Source organism: Pyxicephalus adspersus, chromosome 6 (assembly GCF_032062135.1).
Source record: "Pyxicephalus adspersus chromosome 6, UCB_Pads_2.0, whole genome shotgun sequence".
Lineage (NCBI taxonomy): Eukaryota > Metazoa > Chordata > Amphibia > Anura > Pyxicephalidae > Pyxicephalus > Pyxicephalus adspersus.
In genome coordinates this window covers 81,094,477-81,117,091 of record NC_092863.1, presented here as the reverse complement: position 1 = coordinate 81,117,091, position 22,615 = coordinate 81,094,477, and the positions used below count along the sequence as shown (strand labels likewise).

General features: G+C 37.0%; 1 protein-coding gene across 5 annotated transcripts in view; it reads left to right on the top strand.

Annotated features, from left to right (window-relative positions):
* The window catches only part of ERBIN (erbb2 interacting protein), a 148,026-nt gene that overhangs the window by 96,650 nt on the left and 28,761 nt on the right, over positions 1-22,615 (top strand). For all 5 annotated transcript variants that reach the window (XM_072416344.1, XM_072416342.1, XM_072416343.1 and 2 more), the window contains 9 exons: positions 4,998-5,115; positions 10,935-11,013; positions 12,886-12,975; positions 15,238-15,294; positions 17,831-17,894; positions 18,736-18,810; positions 20,087-20,231; positions 21,624-21,696; positions 22,248-22,377. In XM_072416344.1, the coding sequence (XP_072272445.1) occupies positions 4,998-5,115; positions 10,935-11,013; positions 12,886-12,975; positions 15,238-15,294; positions 17,831-17,894; positions 18,736-18,810; positions 20,087-20,231; positions 21,624-21,696; positions 22,248-22,377 (831 nt within the window). The remainder of the gene's footprint in view (positions 1-4,997; positions 5,116-10,934; positions 11,014-12,885; positions 12,976-15,237; positions 15,295-17,830; positions 17,895-18,735; positions 18,811-20,086; positions 20,232-21,623; positions 21,697-22,247; positions 22,378-22,615) is intronic.

Sequence of the window (22,615 nt, the reverse complement as noted above, 5' to 3'; positions counted from 1 at the left end):
AAACTTAAGGTTTTCGTCTATATACACTTAAAGAGCATTGGCCTTTTCTGCCCTCTACAGCCACCTTGACTTGCACCTGAAGCTTGCAAAATTGCCTAGGCAAAAAAGTGTCCCTGTTCACCTGCTTCCTCCTAATGTGTTGTTTGCTGTCTGAGCAGCCAATACTTAGGCCTGAGAATCGTCTTGGGGTAAGCAGTAGATATGCACTGATCTGTAAAAGTTTTGACCTTTGGGAAACCTGGCAGCGGGAAATATTCCTTAATGTACACACAATAAAATGAACCCATGCTGGATTCCTTCTAAAAATGCTAGTTCCCTGGCTGTGCATGGCTTCAGAGTTGTTACAGATCTGGGCCAAATATGAAGTTAAAGTGCCAAAAATCCCCATCACTATACTTATTTCAGCTCTGACTCAAACATTAAAGCCAGGACATGACGGCCATGGTATCATTCTCAAAGGAAAAGATCAGCAATTCCATCTTATATAATTGTATTATAATAAAGTTTTAAGTTCTTACTATCCCTGACATTTGTCCAGAATTCATAAAAAATTGTGTCTTTACCCAGTGTAAATAATATCGCTTTGTTTACTTTGTAGTCGTCACATTAGATGTGTTAAACACTTCAGTTGGCAACGACAGAGTATAAAATGTAAAGAAATCAATGAGACGTGACACATTATTGTCCCTCCCTTTCTCTCTTCTCCTTTCATTGTGATGATTTTCCACTGCCTCATTTGTAATATGTGGATGTGTAAAGATGTAGAACATGTTATTAGGTCATGCCTCCATTATTTGCTTGCACTTGCTGCTAGTCACTCATCAGTCTCTATCAACACGTCAAATTCTAGCCTTCCGGTGTGAATCACAGTGAATCATTACTTTTTGTGACTCGTGGACGGAGACCATCACATTAATTGGCATTTATGTCACGTTACAAACATGTATATTATGTGAGCTACTTATATAACTCTGACCCTTTAACTTTTCAAGGAAAAGATTTCTACATTCTATTGTGGCTTTTTTTTGTTTTTGCATTTGGGAGTTTACATGAACTTTGCTAGCTCAGTATTCATGACAGCAACTTTGTGCAATAGTGCATGAAAGTTCAACTAGTTTTTGGAAATCCTTTTTTTTAAGTAACTATAAGTTTGGCATTATTTTGTAAACTCAAAAAGATAAAAAAATGTATTCAATAATTTAGATATCCCAGAAATAAACTCCAATAGGCTTCTTAACACTGCCAAGTGCTCAAGAAAAGGATCAATATATTATACACAACCAAATATCACCTACTGCTTTTAAAATCTGGATTATTGCACATAATATTTTTTAGCTACATAATCACCAAAGAGTCTGTGGAATATATATTTATACCTGAAAGAATAACCAAAAAGTAAAGAGTAAACCAAGTGTTTTTTTTTATTGCTTATGATTCTCCTCATTGTCATATGAATGCTTTTATTTTTTTAAAGTAAATAAAATAAATCTGCAAGTTGCCATCAGAAAAGTTCTTAGTCCTTTGAATTGTTATAATTAGCATAATAATAGTTAGGAATTTATTACATTATCATTTGCACATTTGTTTTAGGTCAGTTGCTTCACAAATATTAAAGCAAGCTTGAGGTTTGCAGCCCCAAGAAGGCAACTATATTCTTTTTAGATTACTTTATATTAGGTTTCTGTTTAGGTAATTATTATTTTTATTCACATGATTTATATAGCGCCATCATATTACGCAGTGCTGTATAAAGTACACAGTCATGTCATATCATGTCATGTAAGTGATATCTTATATCAGTGTTCTGGGGTTTCTACCAATATTTAAAACATGACCTAGGATTCCCAGGCACTGAACCAGTCAGATTGACTCATTAATGCTCGTTATAATAAAGCAGCCCACTCTCTTTATTAGGCTGCCAAAGCACCACAATGGACCACAAATTGCCCTTTCACCTAACACAGTGCCTAGAAGTTCACTACCTTGCATTGTGGTTCATTGCAACATTGATGTATTGGCGTGCCATTCTGGGTGAACTGCTCTGAACCGCACATTAAAAAATATGCATTTAGCCACCTTGGTTAGAAAATGGTGCTTTGTAATTTTCATTTTCACTCCTTTCAGTATACCACCTTGTTATCTAATATAAATTAAGATAAAAACTGATCAAGCAAATCTTGGGAATTAGTTTAATACATTTAGGTGCATTTGTATTGCTAATTAATTGATATGGTTTCCTTTTTTATTAATATTACACAGTATATAGAGCGTCAACATATTATAGAGCGTCAACATATTACACAGAGCTGTACAAAGCCCATAGTCATGTCACTAGCTGTCCCTCATAGGGGCTCACAATCTAATGGCCCTACTATAGTCATATGCCAAATAACCGAACTGCATGTTTTTGGAATGTGGAAGGAAACCAGAGAACCCGAAGGAAAGAACAAACAAACTCCATGCAGATAGTGTCCTGGCCAAGGTTTAAACCTGGGACAGAAGGCCAGATCTAACATTAGGATAAATTTTAATCTGTATCATCCATTTTTACTGCGATTATGTTGCAGTATCTAATTATTTTGGACTTTTCATTTACTGTAGTGGCTCTGAAGTCAGTACAGACTTCTGCAGGTCTCATTCCTCCAGTACGAAGTACCAGAAAGTCAGGTGAAGTTTACAATCCTTTCTGGGTCTTGGCTCAGGGATATAGGGTGGGAGTGAAAGTTCATAAATCCAATGCTTACAGTATATGAGATTTGAAACACTTCAAGTACAGGACCAATTTTTATTTCTGATAATGAGCAATTGCTTAAGAATCTTCATCACTGCCTATTTTATTGTAGAAGCCTTTTAACTAAATATCTGTGTAATGTTTTGTAATTTGGTTGGAGTTAATTGTGCTCATATACTCTTTTGTCACTACGATGGTATTTTGGGAGTGTCGCACACAACCTGACAATCATACAACAGTCCAATAATAAACAATAAAAAGGCAGTTTTATGGTGGCCATGACGTGATACAGAGGAAACAAGCCTCATAAATGTCAGAGGAGGATATAGAAATACACAAGGTCATCCTGTGTTTACTGTCTGGTTCAGCTTAGGGAAGAACACTGATACACTCTTTTATCTGACACACAATGGTTTTGTTTATATCATTCGTTTTGTAATTCTTTTGGGTTTATTTTCTAAGACAAATACTGACAACCTGCCAAGCTATACATAGACAATTCAAATTTGCATCTCTTGTTTAACTGCATGTTGTATATCCTAATTGTCCGTTGTATAACATTTTATGACCTAAAATCCTAACAATGTCACTTCTGTAAAATTGTGCTGGCTATAACTGAGCGTGATGTGCAATCATGTGCATGTATATAGCTATTTTGGAAGAAAATATACTAACACAGCGGTCTCCAGCCTGTGGTCCATGTAAAAAATGTGGGTGGTCCGCCGCTATGGTTGGTGCACCCTCTAGCATTGTCAGTGTAAGGACCCTGCTTGGGGGTGCACACTGGCCAGGGTCGCGGACCATGTCCCCCATATTCAATTCGGGCTCAGGGCGGTGGGCAGATTGTCTCTCTGGATTTGGCATAGATCATGCACGTCAATATAACACAGACAGATGCTTCATTTGTGGATTTTAAATAGGTGCATTTAGACATTTTGGTGTATAGTTTTAAGAAATTTCACCAAATCCAAAGCATTCCTTTTGTCAGCATTTATAAAAGAACCTCAAAAAGCAGAAAATATATTGTATACATCAGCAAAATATGTTTGTAAGCTTGTTCCTACTTCCCACTCTCATTCCTTATGTATAGTGTTTGTGTTAATGTTACAAAATGTTCCTTCTGGAATAGCTACAATGGTTACAACAATAATAACACATTGTGAGAACATAGAGTTTATTGATGAAAGCTGTGACACGGAACATAATGTGATTTATGGGACTGGTTTGGACTTACAGTGCAATGTAACACATTCATTTCTTTCTAACATCAGTGATGATATGATGTTGGTGTAGTTTTTTTTTCCTTTCTCGATTGCGGCAGTCCAGAGGCTCATTGTGTTCTGTGATGCAGTTATTTTCATTAGAGAGGAGGCCGTGCTTCGACTCACATTATTGTGTTCCAGCACAGAAATGCTACCACGTATTCTAGCTCCGAGCCTATTCTAGTCGATGCCTTCTGATGCCCTTTGCTTTAAACAAATTACTGACACAGCCTTGCTGAGCTAGTTCAATGCAAACATGTAATAGGCATTAAATCTAAGTTTAGTCATGCCAATTAACATTTATTATAAAATTACTGCCTGGGTAAATATAGCCTCTGTATTTAATTAAATTATAAATGTGTGCCATTGTGATCATTAGAACAAACTGTGTGTCCACTGGTCACATTTGCTTAGATCTTTTACAGTAAATTAAAGCAGGTTAAGGGGCTTTTTGGGGTTTGATTTTGTTCTGTTATCCCAACATTTCCTCATGTCTATTTATTATATATATATATATATATATATATATATATATAGATACATACATACATATACACACACACACACATTGCTGGAGTAAACCGTCAGGTCCAGTTCTTCCTCAAGAGGAATCCTGTCACTTAAGCAAACCGCACCACAATCCACTGCAACCACAGCCTTAGCCACATGTAAATGCATGCACAAAATGGCTCCCAACCTCTCCCATTCACGTAAATGGGAGCATGGTTGAGCCTTCAGTAGAAAGTCTGAAATGGTGAAGCAAGCTTTGGATTACAGAAATTACTTGTGAATGTAATTCTGGGTGTTGAATGAAAAGGGGAAAATGGTGAAGCACTAGTTTGGACAAGGCATCCCTTTTCCTATAATTCATCAGAGTTGTAAGAATTGAAATACTATGGCTCATTTTTTCATTGCATGTTGTATTATTCTGTATTTTAACACCATTATCTTTAAAGTAGAAAATGGAAGCTGATTTGTTTCCTGTCTTTATTTTTTCTCAATAGCAACTATTTAACTGCCAGTCTCTGCACAAGTTGAGTTTGCCAGACAATGACCTAACAATATTGCCAGCATCTATAGCAAATCTCATTAATCTCAGGGAACTAGATGTCAGCAAGAATGGTAAGTTCCTTTACAAATTAATTGAATTGTGTGTCAATAAGCTTTTAACTATTGTAGTTGGCACAAAAAAGTGTGTTCTTGTTTTCTTTGTTGAATTCTGATTTGTGCCCCTAATTTTTTTTGTTTTTGTTTTGTTGATTGTATTTACAGATTACTTTCATTTAGGGATGCAGTGTAATATGTTTACTACATCAAGTCATTTAAATTCTGTGTGATGGGATATAGCAATCTAGCAGGAAATAGCAATCAAGGGTTCATCAAATTAAATAACAATCTTGTCTTTGTGTTTTGTATCGGGAACATGAATACCCGTGTTTTCTTTTAGGAACATGAATACCCGTGTTTTCTTTTAGGAACATGAATACCCGTGTTTTCTTTTAGGATAAATTCAAATAGCAGTTTTTGACAGCTGGACTTCTGCGATTCACAGTGGCCAAGCAGCCCTCTACCACTCCAAAGCTCTTGTTATTGGTTTTTGAGATACCTAATGCAGCGTCTCAGGGTGGTCTGCTTCCACAGACTTCCAACCTTTTCAGCAAAAGTTTCGCAAATGGCTGTCAAACACCCTACTGGATGCCTACATATCCCTATCTTTTGAAAAGGGGTTCCTGGGTGTGGTTAACTGGTTGTTTAACATATGCCCATCTGAACTTACCCATGGCAGAACTACATTTGGCTGCAGTTTCCCTGATATTCACAATACATGCCAACACATATCAATCAATTTGGGGAGTGTAGGTGCAAGAAATGTAAGTGGCAAATAGACCCAGCGGTTCACAACAGTGTGCAGTGACTAACCTATAATGGGCAGATCACTTACCACCCAATTTCTCACCTTTGATGGCAGTCCAGAGGTGTTGTAGACTTTTTCCTAACTTGGCCATTTTCAATCAGATCAGCAGAAGACCTTGATCAGAAATGATCAGATGAAGGCGTGTCATTGAAGGAGTAATTCCACGTGAAAATCTTGTTTGATTGCTCATACCAGGAGAACCCACAACATGCTGCTAAGCTGTTCCAAGGTTTCCTCCATATTAGAACTGCTTCACAACTTAAGCCTATCCTCAGAGACATATTTTCTTGAAGTACTTTCTTAAAGCAAGGCTAGATCCTGGTGGACCCATTAATTGCCTATCCCCATTAGCTTGTAGTGCAGACAGGCACCCCCACAGCGACGCTGATTTCAACTATCATCTGAAATCTTGGTATCAAGATAGATATTTAGGTAGTACACAAGCTGTCTTAAAAAGTGTGAAGATATACAACAATATATATAACATAATATTCTAATGCTCGGGATATATTTAGCTTTTTTTGTAAGATGGGAGTTGTAGTATTTGACAGCTGGAAAGTGGTGATTGAAGAATGCCTGGCATGGGCAGTACAGCAGGTGGAAAATTGCATCTTGCACACTACCAATTGGTTTAATAAGTACAAGAGCTGGGGAATTGATGACCACTTCATGGAGCAGCTGGTTTACTATAAATTGAGAATGAAATTGCAATCAGTGTGAGATGATTGCTCTGCAGAGGGTGGCTGACTTTTGGGTGTCAGTCACATACAATTTTGACACATTGGCTTAGTGATCAGTGTTTTATTTTCTGCTGGATGAAAACGGAAAGTGAACCTGGTTGGCATAAAAATATAAAAGTAATGTGATCCCTGAAATACTTTTTTGGTGCTCGGAGGGATCTTCTGTTGGAACACCTGTAACATCCCATGTGCAAAAAAGCATACAAAAGTGACCAAAATATAGATGACCAAAATAAATTGTTGGATGATAAGCGTACTAATGGAGCTTCAATTTTAAATGTGGCTCTTCACATCCAAATGAATCCTACAACATATAATCAAAACATAAACTCCAGCATGCCTCTTCTACAACATCCCATGAACCACAAGAAAGTATGTGCATGCTCTTATTAGCTTACATTAGTTTTGGGTTTCTATTTTGATACTACATTCACCTAGCAGAAAATGTATCTCAAAGCAACAACTTCTTAACCCCCCCAGCAGAACATACTTACCTTTGCTTCTTTTACTATGACTACAGGTAAGGGAACAAAAAATCTAATTTTAAAGAAACACATTTCTTGCCCCAAAATACAGTTTTGGTGCTTGCTGATTAGGTCAATGTTGTCATGAATGCATGACTCATTTGTATGAATCATTTGTAGTAGAATGAGAGCCAATAAAATGTGCTGCTTGGGAGATGGTCAAAAAGTCACTTTAACTCCATAAAAATGACTTTTTAATATTTCTTTATAGAGTTGGAAAGGGTTTTCATCCTGTGCAGGTTTGTATTTGCCCTATGTATCCCTGTTGAAGAGATTGTTCTTCTCTTCCTAGTAGGACAGAACTTTTTTTCAGTGTCTTTTTACACTACCAATCGCCTGACTGATGTTAACACACACACTCGCATAAATGTGGTTGAAGTTTAAAGTTCCCCTCTGCCAGGTCATTTATATAGCTGCAGTTTCTTGTTATAACCCTAGTTAGTGTAGTTTAATGACCTATTATCCATAGTAAGTAATGATAATAAAGAAGGAAGTTCTCCTCTTCCTCTGATAGTAAGCTCTCACTTCCCATCCAAATTTTTGAAGAATCCGTCACAGAATTAAATTCTGATTTCATGTCTTTGATTTCTCACTCTTTCCTGGCTCATTAGTCCCAAGGGCTGGCTGTAACAATGGCTAAATATGCAGCCTTCAAACTTGCTAAAAATGTTAATGACAAGGAGAACTTGTGTCTTAAAACTAATTAGGACTAATGTCAGTTTTTTTCCCCCTTTTCATTTAGCAACTAAATTATTGGCAAGTGTGAAACCATGATGAAGTATAAGCCTTCTCATGATGTTTATCCTTTAAAAGCTATGTATATGTGCTCAATATCTGTTGCTGGAAACAATTTGATGATTTTTGCAGCAACAGTAGAGCGGGATGAGTGGGAGGCACCCCGCTGCATCTTCCCCACTAGAACACAGCAGCCATTCATGTCAATCATTTACATCTGGAGACTACTGTACTGATGCAAATGTTTGTATCTAGCAAAGAAAATCTTACATATGGTCTCTCTGCTACAAAATAATATTTACATTTTTTTTTTTAAATAATGCCCACAAAGTTGAAACATCCACGTTTTTTTTTTATTTGTGACCTCATTGGTGAGCTTTTGCCTCACTTTCCATACAGTTAGCTAAAGAAGTGAGGATACAGAATACAAGTAATAAAACATTTTTCTAGTAGGTCAGAGAAGCACCTTTGTTTGTATTGCAGTGTGTGTCCCTGCTGAACCTGATACCTGTCTGGTCTGTGTGGTCACTGATAGACAAGCGGTGATATCATCAATAAACACATTGTTTAGGTTCTTACATTTTTTTCACTCACCTAATCTATATCTAATGATATTTAAAGCAATCTATACCTTTGATCAGCTTGGCAACCATGCTCAGCACATGAGTAGGCCGAGCTTTCTGTAATAGTATACAGTAAAGCTACGTACACACGTCAGATTTTTATCGCCCGATAATTGGCATCGGCCAATTATCGGGCGAAAATCTGGCGTGTGTACAGTCGGTGTCGTCCATCGTCCGGACGACCGACCTGCCGGATCCACGGACTAGGACGACAGCCGATCATAATGAAAGTGAAGGGGAGAGCGCGCAGCAGGGTGCCGCTCTGTCGCTCTCCCCCTCCCCTCTCCATAGAGCATGAACGGTGCTGTATGTACAGCACCGTTCATGCATCGTGCACACCCTTGTCGTTGGAAAGGATCGTGAAAGATCCTTTCCAACGACAAAAATTGGCAGTGTGTACGCAGCTTAACTGTACTTTGCCATCTCTATTCATTCTGCTCACACTGATTGATAGCAATAGACTATGGCTAGTCCTGTAATCTCTGTTGACTAATTAAAACTGACTTTTGAAGAGCGCTAACAACACAATAATTAATGAAAAGCTTGAGGCCATACTTCTGGACAGACATGGCAAATTCCTAAACATATGGCAGCCATGGCATGACTATATCCATCCACAGGACCAAAACTAAGCATTCATTTTTATCAAGCAGTATAGTGTATCCTTGCCTTTAGGCTATGAAAGGGAAATGTTTATTATTTTTATTACATCTGTTTTCTCTCCAAGCTACCTTTCTGTCAAAATCTCAGATTTTCCCTTCTGTTTGTCTATGGATCACTTTTGTATTTCTTTGGTAATGGTGACATGGTTTTACCTCTTCTTTCATTTCCTAATTTATTTTGGCCCCCAAATATGCTTTTCAGGAACTATATGCTCGGAATATTCAAAACTGATTATTCATTTGTTGATGGGTGTTGGATAATTAAACCACCTGATGATTTTTTTGTATCTCTCAAAAGTTCCTATTGGTGATCTGGTAAAAAAAAATACCCCCCCATCCGCTCTTTCAATGACCTACTAATGACGTCACTCATACCCTCATTACAAGCATGGCTCCAAGTCTTTTCTAGAGCTGCCCCAATTCTCTGGAATGTTCTTCCTCGTCCTATTTGGCTTGCTCCTACTTTGCTTATTTAAATGATCACTGAAAACCTATTTTTTCAAACTTGCCTACCCATATTTTTCTGTCTTTTGAAACCGTCACTTCTCACCCAGCACTACATATCGCCCCCTCGTATTGCGTGTTACTTCCCCCCACCTCTTAGATTGTAAGCACTTTGGGGCAGGATCCTCTCCTCTTCCTGTGTCACTGTCTGTATTCGTCTGTCATTTGCAACCCCTATTCAATGTACAGCACTGCATAATATGTTGGCGCTTTATAAATCCTGTTTTTTATTATTATTAATAATAATAATAATAATAATTGATCAAATGCACTTTAAATCCTGGGTTTGAATAGCTAATGTGACCATTTTGAAGGGTTCCCATTGTATATCTAACTTTTTAAAATTCCTTATATACTAAGGGCTATGTGATTTGGAACATTCATTTAATGTTTGGCCTAAGTACACCAGAACCCAGAACCCAGAACTTGGCCAAGAAGGGGGGGGGGGGGGGGGGTTCATGCAGTGGAAGAACCCAAGATTTGTAAGAATCCAGGGGCTGCCTAAACCTCACCAGCAACTGAAAATCACTTTTGTCTGGACGGACCTTTTCATCAATGATTTATATCTGGAGGGTGACTACTATCTATTTAAAGCTGACCCCCAGGCAAACAGTTGAATGTAAAGTTAAAATACAAATATTTAAACTGTCTTATATGCCAAAGGATTCGTAATTCTGTTTTTCTATTTTGTGAAACTATCAGATGGCAAAGTCATTGTCCACTTAAATAGGAGCTTAACTGAGAAAAAAACCCTTAAGGTCTGTTCTGCAGATGAGACATTCTAAGGTTTATTCTGCAGTAAAACAAAATTACCAGAATAATTGCTGTATTCTTTGCAATGTACCCAGAGCTACACATGTGCAGTGTACAGTCACGGCACTTCTCAAATGAATGAACCTCCAGTACCATCATTTCAGTTCAAGATGGGCAATGATGAGGATTCTGGGGAGGGAAGAAGAGTTTAGATCTGCCTAAAGGAATTCAGTGTCTGAAATCTTTACAATGCTTGTACATTATTGATGTTCGTACGGTTCATGTTTGCAAAACGTGTACAAGTAACTGCTGGTTTCTAATATATATTTTTGTGTAACATATCTGTTTGCATTATAACGTTGGATATATCATATTGTTTTCGGCTTAACTTGTTTAGCATGACTACATATTTGTATATGCTTAAAACACTGTAGCAAAGAACAAAGGTTGGTTTTAATGAATATCGGATGTTTTGTTGTTTGCAGGTATACAGGAGTTTCCAGAAAACATTAAGAACTGTAAAGTTTTGACAATCGTGGAAGCAAGCGTCAATCCAATTTCTAAGTAAGTTTTAGAATACAATTGCACTCTTCTGTTGTTCTCTTAAAAAGTTAAACGCTCAGTTTAAAAATCCTCTGAATGCATTCTGTGTCAATCAGAAAAAAGTGTCATAACTCACAGTAAATTTTTATTGGAAAGCAAAAAACTTTGTCCTTCAATTTTATGTGCAGAGAAACCCCTTTCTCTTTGTTGAGAATTAGTTGTCTCTCTGCATGGGTTTGTCACACCGCTGCTGATTCAGGGCATCCCCTTCACTATATAGCATGAACCTTGTAAGTTGTAGAGCTATTGGTGTGGCTGTGCTGGGGGCAAGCTGAACCACTGCAGAGAGACCACTGCTTCTACTCAAGGAACAGGGGTCCATTTCTAAAGCATGCTGGCTGGGCATATTTTTTTATTACTCAGGATGTGGTGCTTGTTATAACTAATGCTCCTGGATTGCAATTTATTTATTTACCCTAAAATTTCAATTGGGCTTTATCCCGGTCGTGCAATATGGTAATGTAATTTACCATCTGTTTTGTACGAGCTGTCCTAAATATAAGTTTTATTGAAACATGCACATCATTTATATCAGTGCCTGCTCCCACAAAGTAAACACTGCACCTATAATTCTGCACACAAAACAGAAAAAGTAAACTCTCCTGTGTGACAAGCAGCATTATTTTCTTGTTTGAATTCTATTCACTACTGTTGACTGGTCATTGCTATAAATTCAGGTAAAAGTCAATGAACCCCAAAGAGAGAGTGCTAAATATTCTTATTTTGTAGATAACTTCTATGTGCATTTATGTTCAACCAGTTGTTACTTGTACTTAGTACTATCAACATACAATTTAATATGATATTCTACCAATACGTCTTTACATTCTTTGGTTGAGATAAGCATGCTATAGTTTGAAGACTAGTAATATTAACAGCAAACATTTGTAGGAGGATATCAGTACAAGGTCATATAACAGTATAAAAGATAAAATCAGAACAAAATATTGCTAAAATCAGTGCAACAAATCACATTTGTACAGCTTTCTCTGTTCTTTCCTATGTGCAGTTCTAATGTGATTTCCCTTTTTACCAACAGATAGATTATAGAGCAATTTGTGTAATATTTTGTCTTACTATACAGCAAATTGATCAGTATAAGTCACGTGGTATCTGTGATTAACTGTAAAGACACAGCAGGAAGTCAACAGTATATCAAAGTTCCCTATTACTCAAATAAGCTCTGCTAATTACCATTGGTTTATAATGTCCTCTAAATCACCATTAATGTCTTCTCAGCATTACATGATGCATTAACCAATACATGATGAAGAAGGCTAGACTAAACCAGTGAATGTATAAGGCTTGCCGTTTTCATATGTGAACAATTACGGAATATAGCTGACATAATATTGTATTTTTTTTTATTAAACTCTGTGAATTTTCTGGGTCCAGAGATCAAATTTTATCATGATTACACCTCTATTTTGCAGAACATTGTCCTTTGGAAGATGACATGCTTTAAGTTTATATATTAGGTGTAGCACAGCATGAGGGCTATATTAATTGCCCTTTACTTAGATAGTTGCACTTTGGTGTCTTCAAGCCTAGCACTTCCATAATCCTTTATTCCCTGGTGCTACATCCATTTTATTTAGGTCTAGCTATTCAGAAAGCACATTGATTAAACTAGTCTTGGTGGACCGAAAAGTAATTTTCCATGTTAATTATGCTGAGTCGTCTGATATGACTGTTTTATATCCACAATTAATAATTCTGGCATATTCATTAGGGATCTGTGATCAGTTTTGTAGAGAACGCCAGCACATCTCATCAGTATTAAACTATTTCCTGTTTACCCATGTTTTTTGCTTATTTTCTTTCTCTCCATAGACTTCCAGATGGGTTTTCACAGCTGTTAAACTTGACTCAGTTATACCTAAACGATGCTTTCCTTGACTTTTTGCCAGCTAATTTTGGCAGGTGAGTGCAGAACCTTGTTCACTTTTTTTACATTATCCTTATGATTTAAAGAAATTATTTTTTTTCATACTTTGACTTGACAAGTTTAATATTGTCTGTACAGGCAATTTATATACAGATGTACTAATAAAGATGTGTCTGAACTAAGCAAGACTAGTTTGGTACAAGGGCAGACTAGTGGTGGGCACCTAATTTTTCCATAGGTTGTTTTAAAGATGCAAAAAGACGTAAAAACGTACCCAAGGGAGGCAAAGTACTTTTGCTTCTATACAATACATTGCTTCTAGTCTTCATCCTACAATTTGTCTTCTGCACCTAGCTTCTTGATTTATCCCTATCGTTGTTGGTGTCCTTATCTTCTGAATGAACCTGAATTAGTGTCACTATATCGGTAAAACAGAAAAAATTATCTGTAAAAAAAAAATAAAAAAAAATGAATTCTCCATTTCCTTTTAATCAGCTTGAAATGCCCCCATATTGCTGCTGCAGGTTTTCCACATTTACAGTTGTATAGAATACCATGTGCTTTGTGTCCTCCCACTAACTCAAATGTTACTACAGAACCTTCACGTCAATGAGAGAATCCACCACATTGTGCACTGGCAGCAGTAGCTACCGGTACTCGGCCCACCTGAAGGGTTTTTTATTTATTGCAACCAAGTGTCAGCTTTTAAACTTGCAGGCAATGGAAAGGAAAGTAACTAGTTTGTCCTATTACAAGCAATACTTTCCTTCACTTGTATTCCAATAGTGGCTCTTAAACCCTACAAGTTCAGTTGTTACTTGTTCCAAGTCTTGTGTTCTTTAAACGCACTGGGGACATTGTGGTAATACATGTTGAAACATAAACAGATTTTTAGCATTTTCAATGGACAATTTTTTGCAATTTTCAATGTCCTAAAATGAAAAATCTTTCCCTGGTGTCAGAAAAAACTTTTTATATTCAATGTTTTGCATTATAATATGGGTCAGTGTGCATAGAAAGATGATAATGTTGGTACCCATCCTGAATGTTGCAAGTTGTTTTTTGAAAAACATTGAGCGAACTGTACTGATATCTGACATCGGGGGACAAGGGACATTTTTTTTCATGAGCCTCAATCAAAAGAGCTTTGACTGTTGCAGTGCTTGAAGTCCACTTAGTATGGGGCCCAGGCATTTGTGATGGTGGCCTTGGTGAGTTTTTTTCCCTATTGACCTTGATCCTGAGCCAACAGTTTGCTTTTTTTGGGTTAAAAGAATTACCCAATTATTATGGTTTATAAGCTACAATCATCATTTTGTGAGGTCTAACAGACACGCACACGCACTATTAAGCTCTACAGCTCTGCACTGCTAAACTTATGAGCAAGCTCGTAAACCTAGTGCCATAGCTTCATATAGTGAACCCATGTGGGAAATCTTCTCACAGTGGCAAGTACTTTAAAATTTTTAAAAGGTGATATCTAAGGTCTTTGAGTTTTATGCTTTTGGCCTCAATATTGATTGCAGATGCTTTTAAAGATTTCCATTTGGCTGACGTTCAGGTGGTACAATTCTTATGGGCTTTGTAAAGAACTGTGATACAAGCTTAAATCAATGACCTAAAAGGCATTGTTCTTGTTCAGCATTGTGCACTTGTTTTATTTTAGACCTACATGCTTGTTGGCCATGTCTGGTTGAATAACAGTGTAATATAATAAGAGCAGGGCACTTCCCAGACAGGTCATGAAACATGCACATTCTTTCAGGACGTAATGTTCACAGCCCAATTCCAGCACATACAATTAGAGGGGAAAGTTTCATAACCCTTCCCTTGTTCCTGATGTGCCTGATAAGGGCCACCTGCATGTGAAGAGCTGTTTAGTTATGGGAGCCATTGCTACAAAGGCTTTGTGTGGCAGCAGATATGATTACATCTCATGCATATTAACTTTCTAATTGTATGGCCAGAGATGCGTGCTTAGTTTGTCACTGCTGGTTACGTACACACATCAATCATCAATTTATATTCGGATAACCTTTGATGCTGCCAGTGATGCAGCATTGCAAATTTCAGATAGAGGAAGTGGACATTGGAGACAGAGAAATAAGTCATATTGAGTGTAATTGTGACCTTTTCTAGATAATATGCTGCCTGTTCATTCATTTCTAATTTCCATAATATCCTTTATTTACTTTATGAAAATGATTCCTCTAAAAGATTATTTTGCCCTTTTGTGATCCATAACTTCAGTAAACATCATTCAACACATTCTAATTCTGCATATATCATTGCTGCAGGTTAACAAAACTTCAAATTCTGGAGCTTCGGGAAAACCAGTTGAAAATGTTACCAAAGTAAGTTTTTTCTTTTAATTTATTCTTTAATCCAATGCTTAGACATAAATTAATAGTGTTGATTTTTTTTTATCCTTGTAAATGATCACTGGTATTGTGGTCAAATCCTGGGGATCCAGGTATAAGTGCTTGTACCGAAATAAATATAAGTACATCGGCTGAGCCCAATAAGATAATAAGTTGGTTTACGTTTAGGAGCAGAGGCTGCTTACATGGCAAAGAGAATGTTAAGTTTGCAACGTAAATGTAGTAATATATACCAACTGAATTTGTGATCACTTTGAATACTTTGTAACATGTAAGAGAACGCAATGAGACAATGCGGCAGTACTGTGGTCATACCAAAAGAAAATGGCAGAGCGCTATGCTTGCTGCAGGACGTCAAACCAAGCAAAGCCCAATGTATTTAAGAAGGGTGAAAAGAAATAAAGAAAATATGTTACGTGACCTGTCTTCCTTCCAATTATGAAGTGTTTACAACTGTATCATGCAGTGAATACTCCATTGGACATTACAGGCTGCACACCCTGGCCCACATTTTAGGAATACTCACAGCAGCGCCTGTAGAGCAAATTTCTGTATCTAATTTCCTGCTGTATTTGTGGTTTGCTTGTATTTTTTTTTTTTTTACTATACACATTTATTAAACTAATAAAATGGTTCATCCCATATAAGAATGCTTCCACCAGTCCCCCTAGTGACATTCTCTTTTATTATCATGTACTGCTACAAAGCTTCCCCACTGAAATCTTTACATACATTTGTAATGGACTCAGTATAAGGTTAGTGGTGCCAGGTGGCTGCGCAGCGAGGTAAAGTATGTGTTCTGGCTGTAGATGTTGGTTAAGTCATTAGGACACACCCTGCATTATGCTGCCAGATCTGGAATAAGGGTGTTTATTGAACTGGCATTCCACATAATCATACACTTGGATCCCCGCACATTTCACTGCTCTGTTCATTCTGCATCTGACAGTGTTTATCATTGGACCAGCTTAACAACAATCCTGTGTCTGTCCATGATGTTTTAAAGAAGAAAAGATTCAGCTGGTTGCCAAAAAGAAAAGCAAACAAAGTACTAGCAATTTGTCAGCTGTGATTTCTCCCAGTTTTGGTTTACACAATTGTCAGCCTGACTTGTCAATTCTGGGTCTGCTTTGTGGTGCCTTTTAAGGGGAGTGAGGTTGATTTACTAATGGAAAGGCATTTTTAAATGTAATATTTAATTTGCAAGGTGTCCGTAAGGGCAGATGATAGCGTTGTGGTATTGTAACCACTTTTCAGATAACCCAAGTTGGCCACCATGAGATTTATTTTAGTTTATGAATTGCTAGAAAACCTCCATAGAAGCAGTTGTCTGGCACACGAAATAGGGGTATAGGAAACCAAACATGTCATTTGTACTTTTCACCAACACCTCCAAAACATCTTCCAACTTCATAAAACATTTTCTTGTACAATTAGCGCAGCCATAGTGTTCCTATTGAAGTCTTTAAAAACCCTTCTTGTTCACAAATGCCTGTAAAATGCCAATAGTCACAATGAATTGTCTGCCACAGAAATGTCTTCTCAACAACATTGAAATTACAGGGGATTCCGGGAATCTCTCCATAAGTATATGAGGAATCCATAATAGATAATGAGACTTCACAGGCCAAAAAATGGACAGACATACCAAACTTATTAAAGTTTCAAGAATCTGATGATTAATATGAGTGCCTTTTTCTTCATGCAAAGGCTTCATGATTATGTGAATTACTGTTTGTAAAGTTGTATCTGTTATGCAGCATATGTCAAATGTAAATAGGGAACAATGTTGGTGCTTACAGGAAAGTGTAACATTTAAATGACACTGCAGAACTAAGTGTTTCTTACCAAGTCTAGGAATAAAAACCAAAAAATTGTATTTTAGTAGAAATAAAAATCTAGCCATTATGGCCATATTTTGCTATATTCAACCTTATAACAAAATTAATATCATATGATGGTCACCTGTTAGAGCCACCTTGTTGTAGAAAAATAGCCATCACTTTTCAAAAGCAGAGGTTGGAAACAAAAGTTAGGAATCAAGTGTAAATGGAAAGGCAAAAAAGAGCAAAAGGTGACCATTGCTTCCATGTCTAATTTGATCCTATGTGAGTTGTCAGGTCTGGATCCATTATGTGACCAGTTTATTAGTATTTTGCACTGATTACTGTACTGGTTTCTGATTTAGTACACAAATTAGTTTTTTACAGAAATCTGTGTAGCTACCAGAAAGAGTTTAACTACCGCAACATTTCCCCTAACTAATATAATGGAACTCTTGACTCTACACTTAATGTAATTCCCAGCATGGAGCAATCCAGCACATCAAGCAATCCCTGCTTGATGTGCTGGAGCAGTTATCTATAATTTAGTGGACAAGCATCAGTCTGGGCCTTTTTGTATTAGATATTCTGTCTTATTGTGCTAGGAACGTAAAATGTCATTCTTTAAGAGTTCTTTCTTCCACCTTAAAAATTATAACCGGATGATTGACGTGTTCCTCTTTCAGAACCATGAATAGGCTGACACAGCTTGAGAGACTGGATCTCGGAAGTAATGAATTCACAGAAGTGGTGAGCAGTGCGAGCATTCTATCTATGCTAGTTCTTTCATTTGTTATTTAACTCACATAGCATGAATTACCATTACATAATTCATAGGAATAATTAGAAAGGAATCGGGTTGATTCAAGACATCAATTCAGGTTTATAGGATATCAGTTAAGCTCTGAAATGATTTCCTTAATTTAGTTGACAGATGAGTTATGTATATTAGTATAAGGACGATCCATTCCCTATGCTTTACAGTATCTAAAAAATTAGGTATTATTATAGAGTAAACTTCCTATATATATACAAGTGTGACAAATATTCTTGAACATATGTTCTTGTGTTACTGGTTTTCTGAATGGCGGCTCCTTTGCTCTATGAACACTGTAAAGCAGTGCTTGATGGGTGAATCTGACCCATTAAACAAAGGAAATAAATGTGTGCACTAAACCTAAAGGCAACACCTAGGGTGATTTTTAGAGCAAGTGGCGCATTGATTGTATTTATTAAGCTGTAGGCTGATGTCCAAATTTTTACTATAGAATAACAGATGTCACCTTGGTCCTTACTGGTTTTATAGGCAGGATATCTCTTGGGTTTAAAGTTGCACTAACACTTGCAGGCCAATTTAGCAGCCTTGTCAAGGTCATGTTAACTTTTATCCCAGTTCTGATTAATTTCGGACTAAGGGTGAAGTTCACAGGATATCTATTAAATCTAACTAGATGTTGTCCAGCATGTATGAGATAACAAAGTTAGTAATAGCAATGCATATGAAGTATATAACATCCAAACAAATCCAAGATATTAGCTGTATCATATATATGCGTTGTATACATGTTTATATCAAATGGTTTTCTTTCAGCCTGAAGTACTTGAACAACTAAGTAGTTTAAAGGAATTCTGGATGGATGGCAATAGACTTACTTATATCCCAGGGGTATGTATTTTATGCCATACTATTTATATAGTCCTTGTCTGCTCAACTATATGGGCCCATTTTCTTTTGTAAGCAGTGTAATAGTGTACATGTGTGTTACTGTGCATTATGTTAAGCGACTCATTGGACATTATTTGGCATTTATTGCATCCCATCAATAAAAAAACAAAACAAAAAAAACACATGACTTTTGCCACTACCTGCCATGCTGTGTGGCGTGCTACAATGCAGATACATTGTCTTCAAAATATTTCAGTAGTAACAAGCAATAACTCGCACGTTAGGTCCAACACAAATATCTTAAGCTCTCAAGCCTGCACACTTTCTTCTAAGTATACCTGTCCTCGTGCTTTTAACATGCCCTAATCTCCAATTTATGAGATCTGCTAAATTGTTTCCTGGGAGCTTTTCTGACCTGTGTGATTCCTCAGCATGCATCTGGTATTCTCTGTGTGTATTTGTATAGTGTATCTGTTGCATTATGCTTGTGAGTTACAAATAATTTTGCCCTTTCGCAATTTAAATTATAAACCTTGTTTGTACCTTGTGCTAAGCACACATTAATGCTCAGCTAGTTCTGTTTAGGAGAACAATAATGTATCAATTATATTAATAGTTTTAGACAAAATTTTAAATGTATTCAGTATTACTATATTTTTTACTATATTTTTATCACTGACTGGCCATTGGGATCTCTGTTACTGGATGGTCATGTTCATGTCCAGAGATAACCATAGAGAGGAGCTTTCCATTCCCATTGCACTGATGCACGTTGGATGAACTCTCAGCTGAGGAATACCCTAAGCGTGCTTATGGTCTGATAAATTGCACTAAAGGCATGCTAAAGCAACATAAAATAATGATAATACTGACTAATAGACTATATTACCATGCCTAATTGAACCGTAATGATTCAATATGTGCTCTGCCTAATAATCCAAGAGTAGTATCAGTTGTCCATTGGATTTTTCAGCAGGGCAATTGGTGTCCTAATTGTCATCAATTCTGTTTATCATGCAGTGCCCATGTGCAGATTATCTAAATATATGTCAAAGGCTGTTTAGTATTTCATTCATAAAGAAAATGGAATTGTTGTTAATCTTCATCCCATGTAAAATAATCTGTTATTGAGTACACAGATGAAAGCAACGTGGAGCTTTAAAAACCCTTCACCTCCTCTTAGAACTAAAGCGATCATCTAGTTAATTGTGATATGTGATGTCCGTAAATGCTGATTGCGCTATTACAGTTTTCTTTTCTTTTTTTTTTCCTGCAGTTTCTTGGAAGTCTGAAACAGTTGATCTACTTGGACCTTTCAAAGAACAACATAGAAATGGTGGAAGATGGCATCGCTGGGTGTGAAAGTTTACAAGATCTGCTGCTATCCAGCAATGCTATACAGCAGTTACCAGAGTCTATTGGTTGGTATCTAAGCTGTGGATTTCTTTGACACTCTCCTTGCATTGCAAATAAAAGGGGATTTCTGGAAAAAAAAAGTAAATTCTCTATTTGATTAACACTCTTCTATGTAAAATCATTTAGATGAGTCTTTACTTCCCACACGCTTTCTGTAAGGACTAACTGCTTACTTTACTCATTCTGTAATCGAATTATTGAATGTAGTTGTTCTCACAAAATTCCATTTTAATTTAAAGTGACTCAGTTGTTATTTTTAAAACTTGAACACAGCTCTCCCATAGTAATCAACAATTAACCCCTCACACTTTCCAACTCCTTTGGTGAGAAAAACAAAATTTGTTTAAAAGTCATCATTTGGCACGCTTTGAGATGTGTTGGGTGTCTGGTCCCCATCCTTTATTGGTGTAGGAGAGATGCTACATATAATATCTCCTTGTGGCAGCCCCATAGGGAATAAATGGTGGATGCAGAGAGCAGTAGTAGCTAGCAAAGGAAACCATCAAATGTAAGTAAAGTAAAACTCCCAAAAGTTGCAAATGCAACCAACACTCATCCCATTGACCACACTGCCCACCTCCTCTTAAGTGAAAGAGAAACCATGCTCAAAAATCTTAAGCATTTGGTACTTCAAGGTGTGTTCAATGCCACCTTCCCAAATCCATTAGTTACATAGGAGCTGGTGAGGAAAACTATAGATTGCAGCAAGGTACGCCATCATCTATCCAAAAGTATCAAATGCAAAAGATCTTTAGCGCAAGCTGTGTTCATGCTCCTGCTGAGGTTGTGTGGCATAGACAGTGGGATGGTCAAGTACAACTTGCATTCCTTTAAGAAAAGATTGCTTTTTATATCTCAAAAATAGCATCAAAGCTTCTTTAAAGGTTGCACCACAATATTAAATCTTCCCAGAAGATGCATGAAGTCTTTATAGCAGTAATCTGTTCCAAAAAGAACTGCACCTCAAGAGCTCTGTGTTGATTGAAAGGATAAGGGAAAAAACTTTCAATTATGGCTTTATGTGTACCACACCTATGTGCAAATTATAAAACTGAATGTTTAAAAATATCAGCTGGCTCTAAGGCCATGCTGAAAGGAGCCTGAAGAAAAATATCTGTGTTGCCTAAACCAATTCTTTTTTTCACCCATATTCTAAAAATATGATAGGGAAGTATCTAACAAGGGGAATCTGTTGCTTAAACCCGCTGATGTTATGGCACGTTTTCCTGAGTTTTATTAAATTCCAGATTGCAAAATAAGAAAGATTAAGCTTTCACCAAGTAATCGATTTTATATTATGTTTTATGTGCACTCTGACATATCTGTGATGCTTCTCATCCCAATAACCCACCAGCTTCAAACCAATGCAATTTTTTTTTTTTTTATATTCAACGCAGGTGCACTGAAGAAGTTGACTACTCTGAAAGTGGATGAAAACCAGCTTATGTATTTACCAGACTCTATTGGAGGGTAAGTTCATGAATTTTCAAGATAAAGGACTAGTAAGATTATCAGCCCCGAAATACCTCTTCCTTGCAGAGCATGTTTTTGTTGTAGTGGTGCTAATTTAGCTTCAACTGTTTGAGGACAGGGATCAAGGGCAAAATGTGTAACTAAGAACTATATAGGAAAAATTCTTCTTTTTGCTTCTTCCTTTATAGACCCATGTCTTAAGTGCCTAAGGGTTGGTTTACATCTGCATATTGCCAGCCACTGAAAAGGAACCAGTGCCTGCATATGAGACAGCTTGCAGCAGCGAATGGTGCTACTACTGCTCTCTGCAGCCACCATTTATTTTCTATAGGGCTGCCACAGGGAGATACTATATGTAGCATCTCCCCAAGCAGCAGCATTTCCTAGTGTGAGGAAGCGTTAAACTCACTGCCAGTGTGAATTAGCCCTAAAGGTAAATGCAGACCTTTGTACAAATATCAGGTCACCACCGAGACAACAATTTTCAGAAAATATTTTTTTTGCAGTCTATGTACACACATTGTACTGATGTCTGTGTTTCATTCCAGGATTGTTTCTCTTGAAGAGCTGGATTGCAGTTTCAATGAGGTTGAAGCATTACCTTCCTCCATAGGGCAATTTTCTCAGATACGAACCTTCGCTGCTGATCACAATTTTCTGATACAGCTTCCTCCAGAGGTACAGTGCTTGTTTTGTTCATACTCTGTATGTCTAAATTTATTTAAAAAGAGGAAAATAGCAAGCCACTTAATCAATTATTAACTTGAAGCCCAGTGTCAGAGATTTGCACTACATAATTCCACAGCACTTCACATAACTTTTGCTAGCCAGCAAATGGGACCTGCTAAAAAAGTCAGTAAAAGTGAACAGGTTTGATTTTCATTGTGTAGATCACGGCTCTTTCATGTACATATAT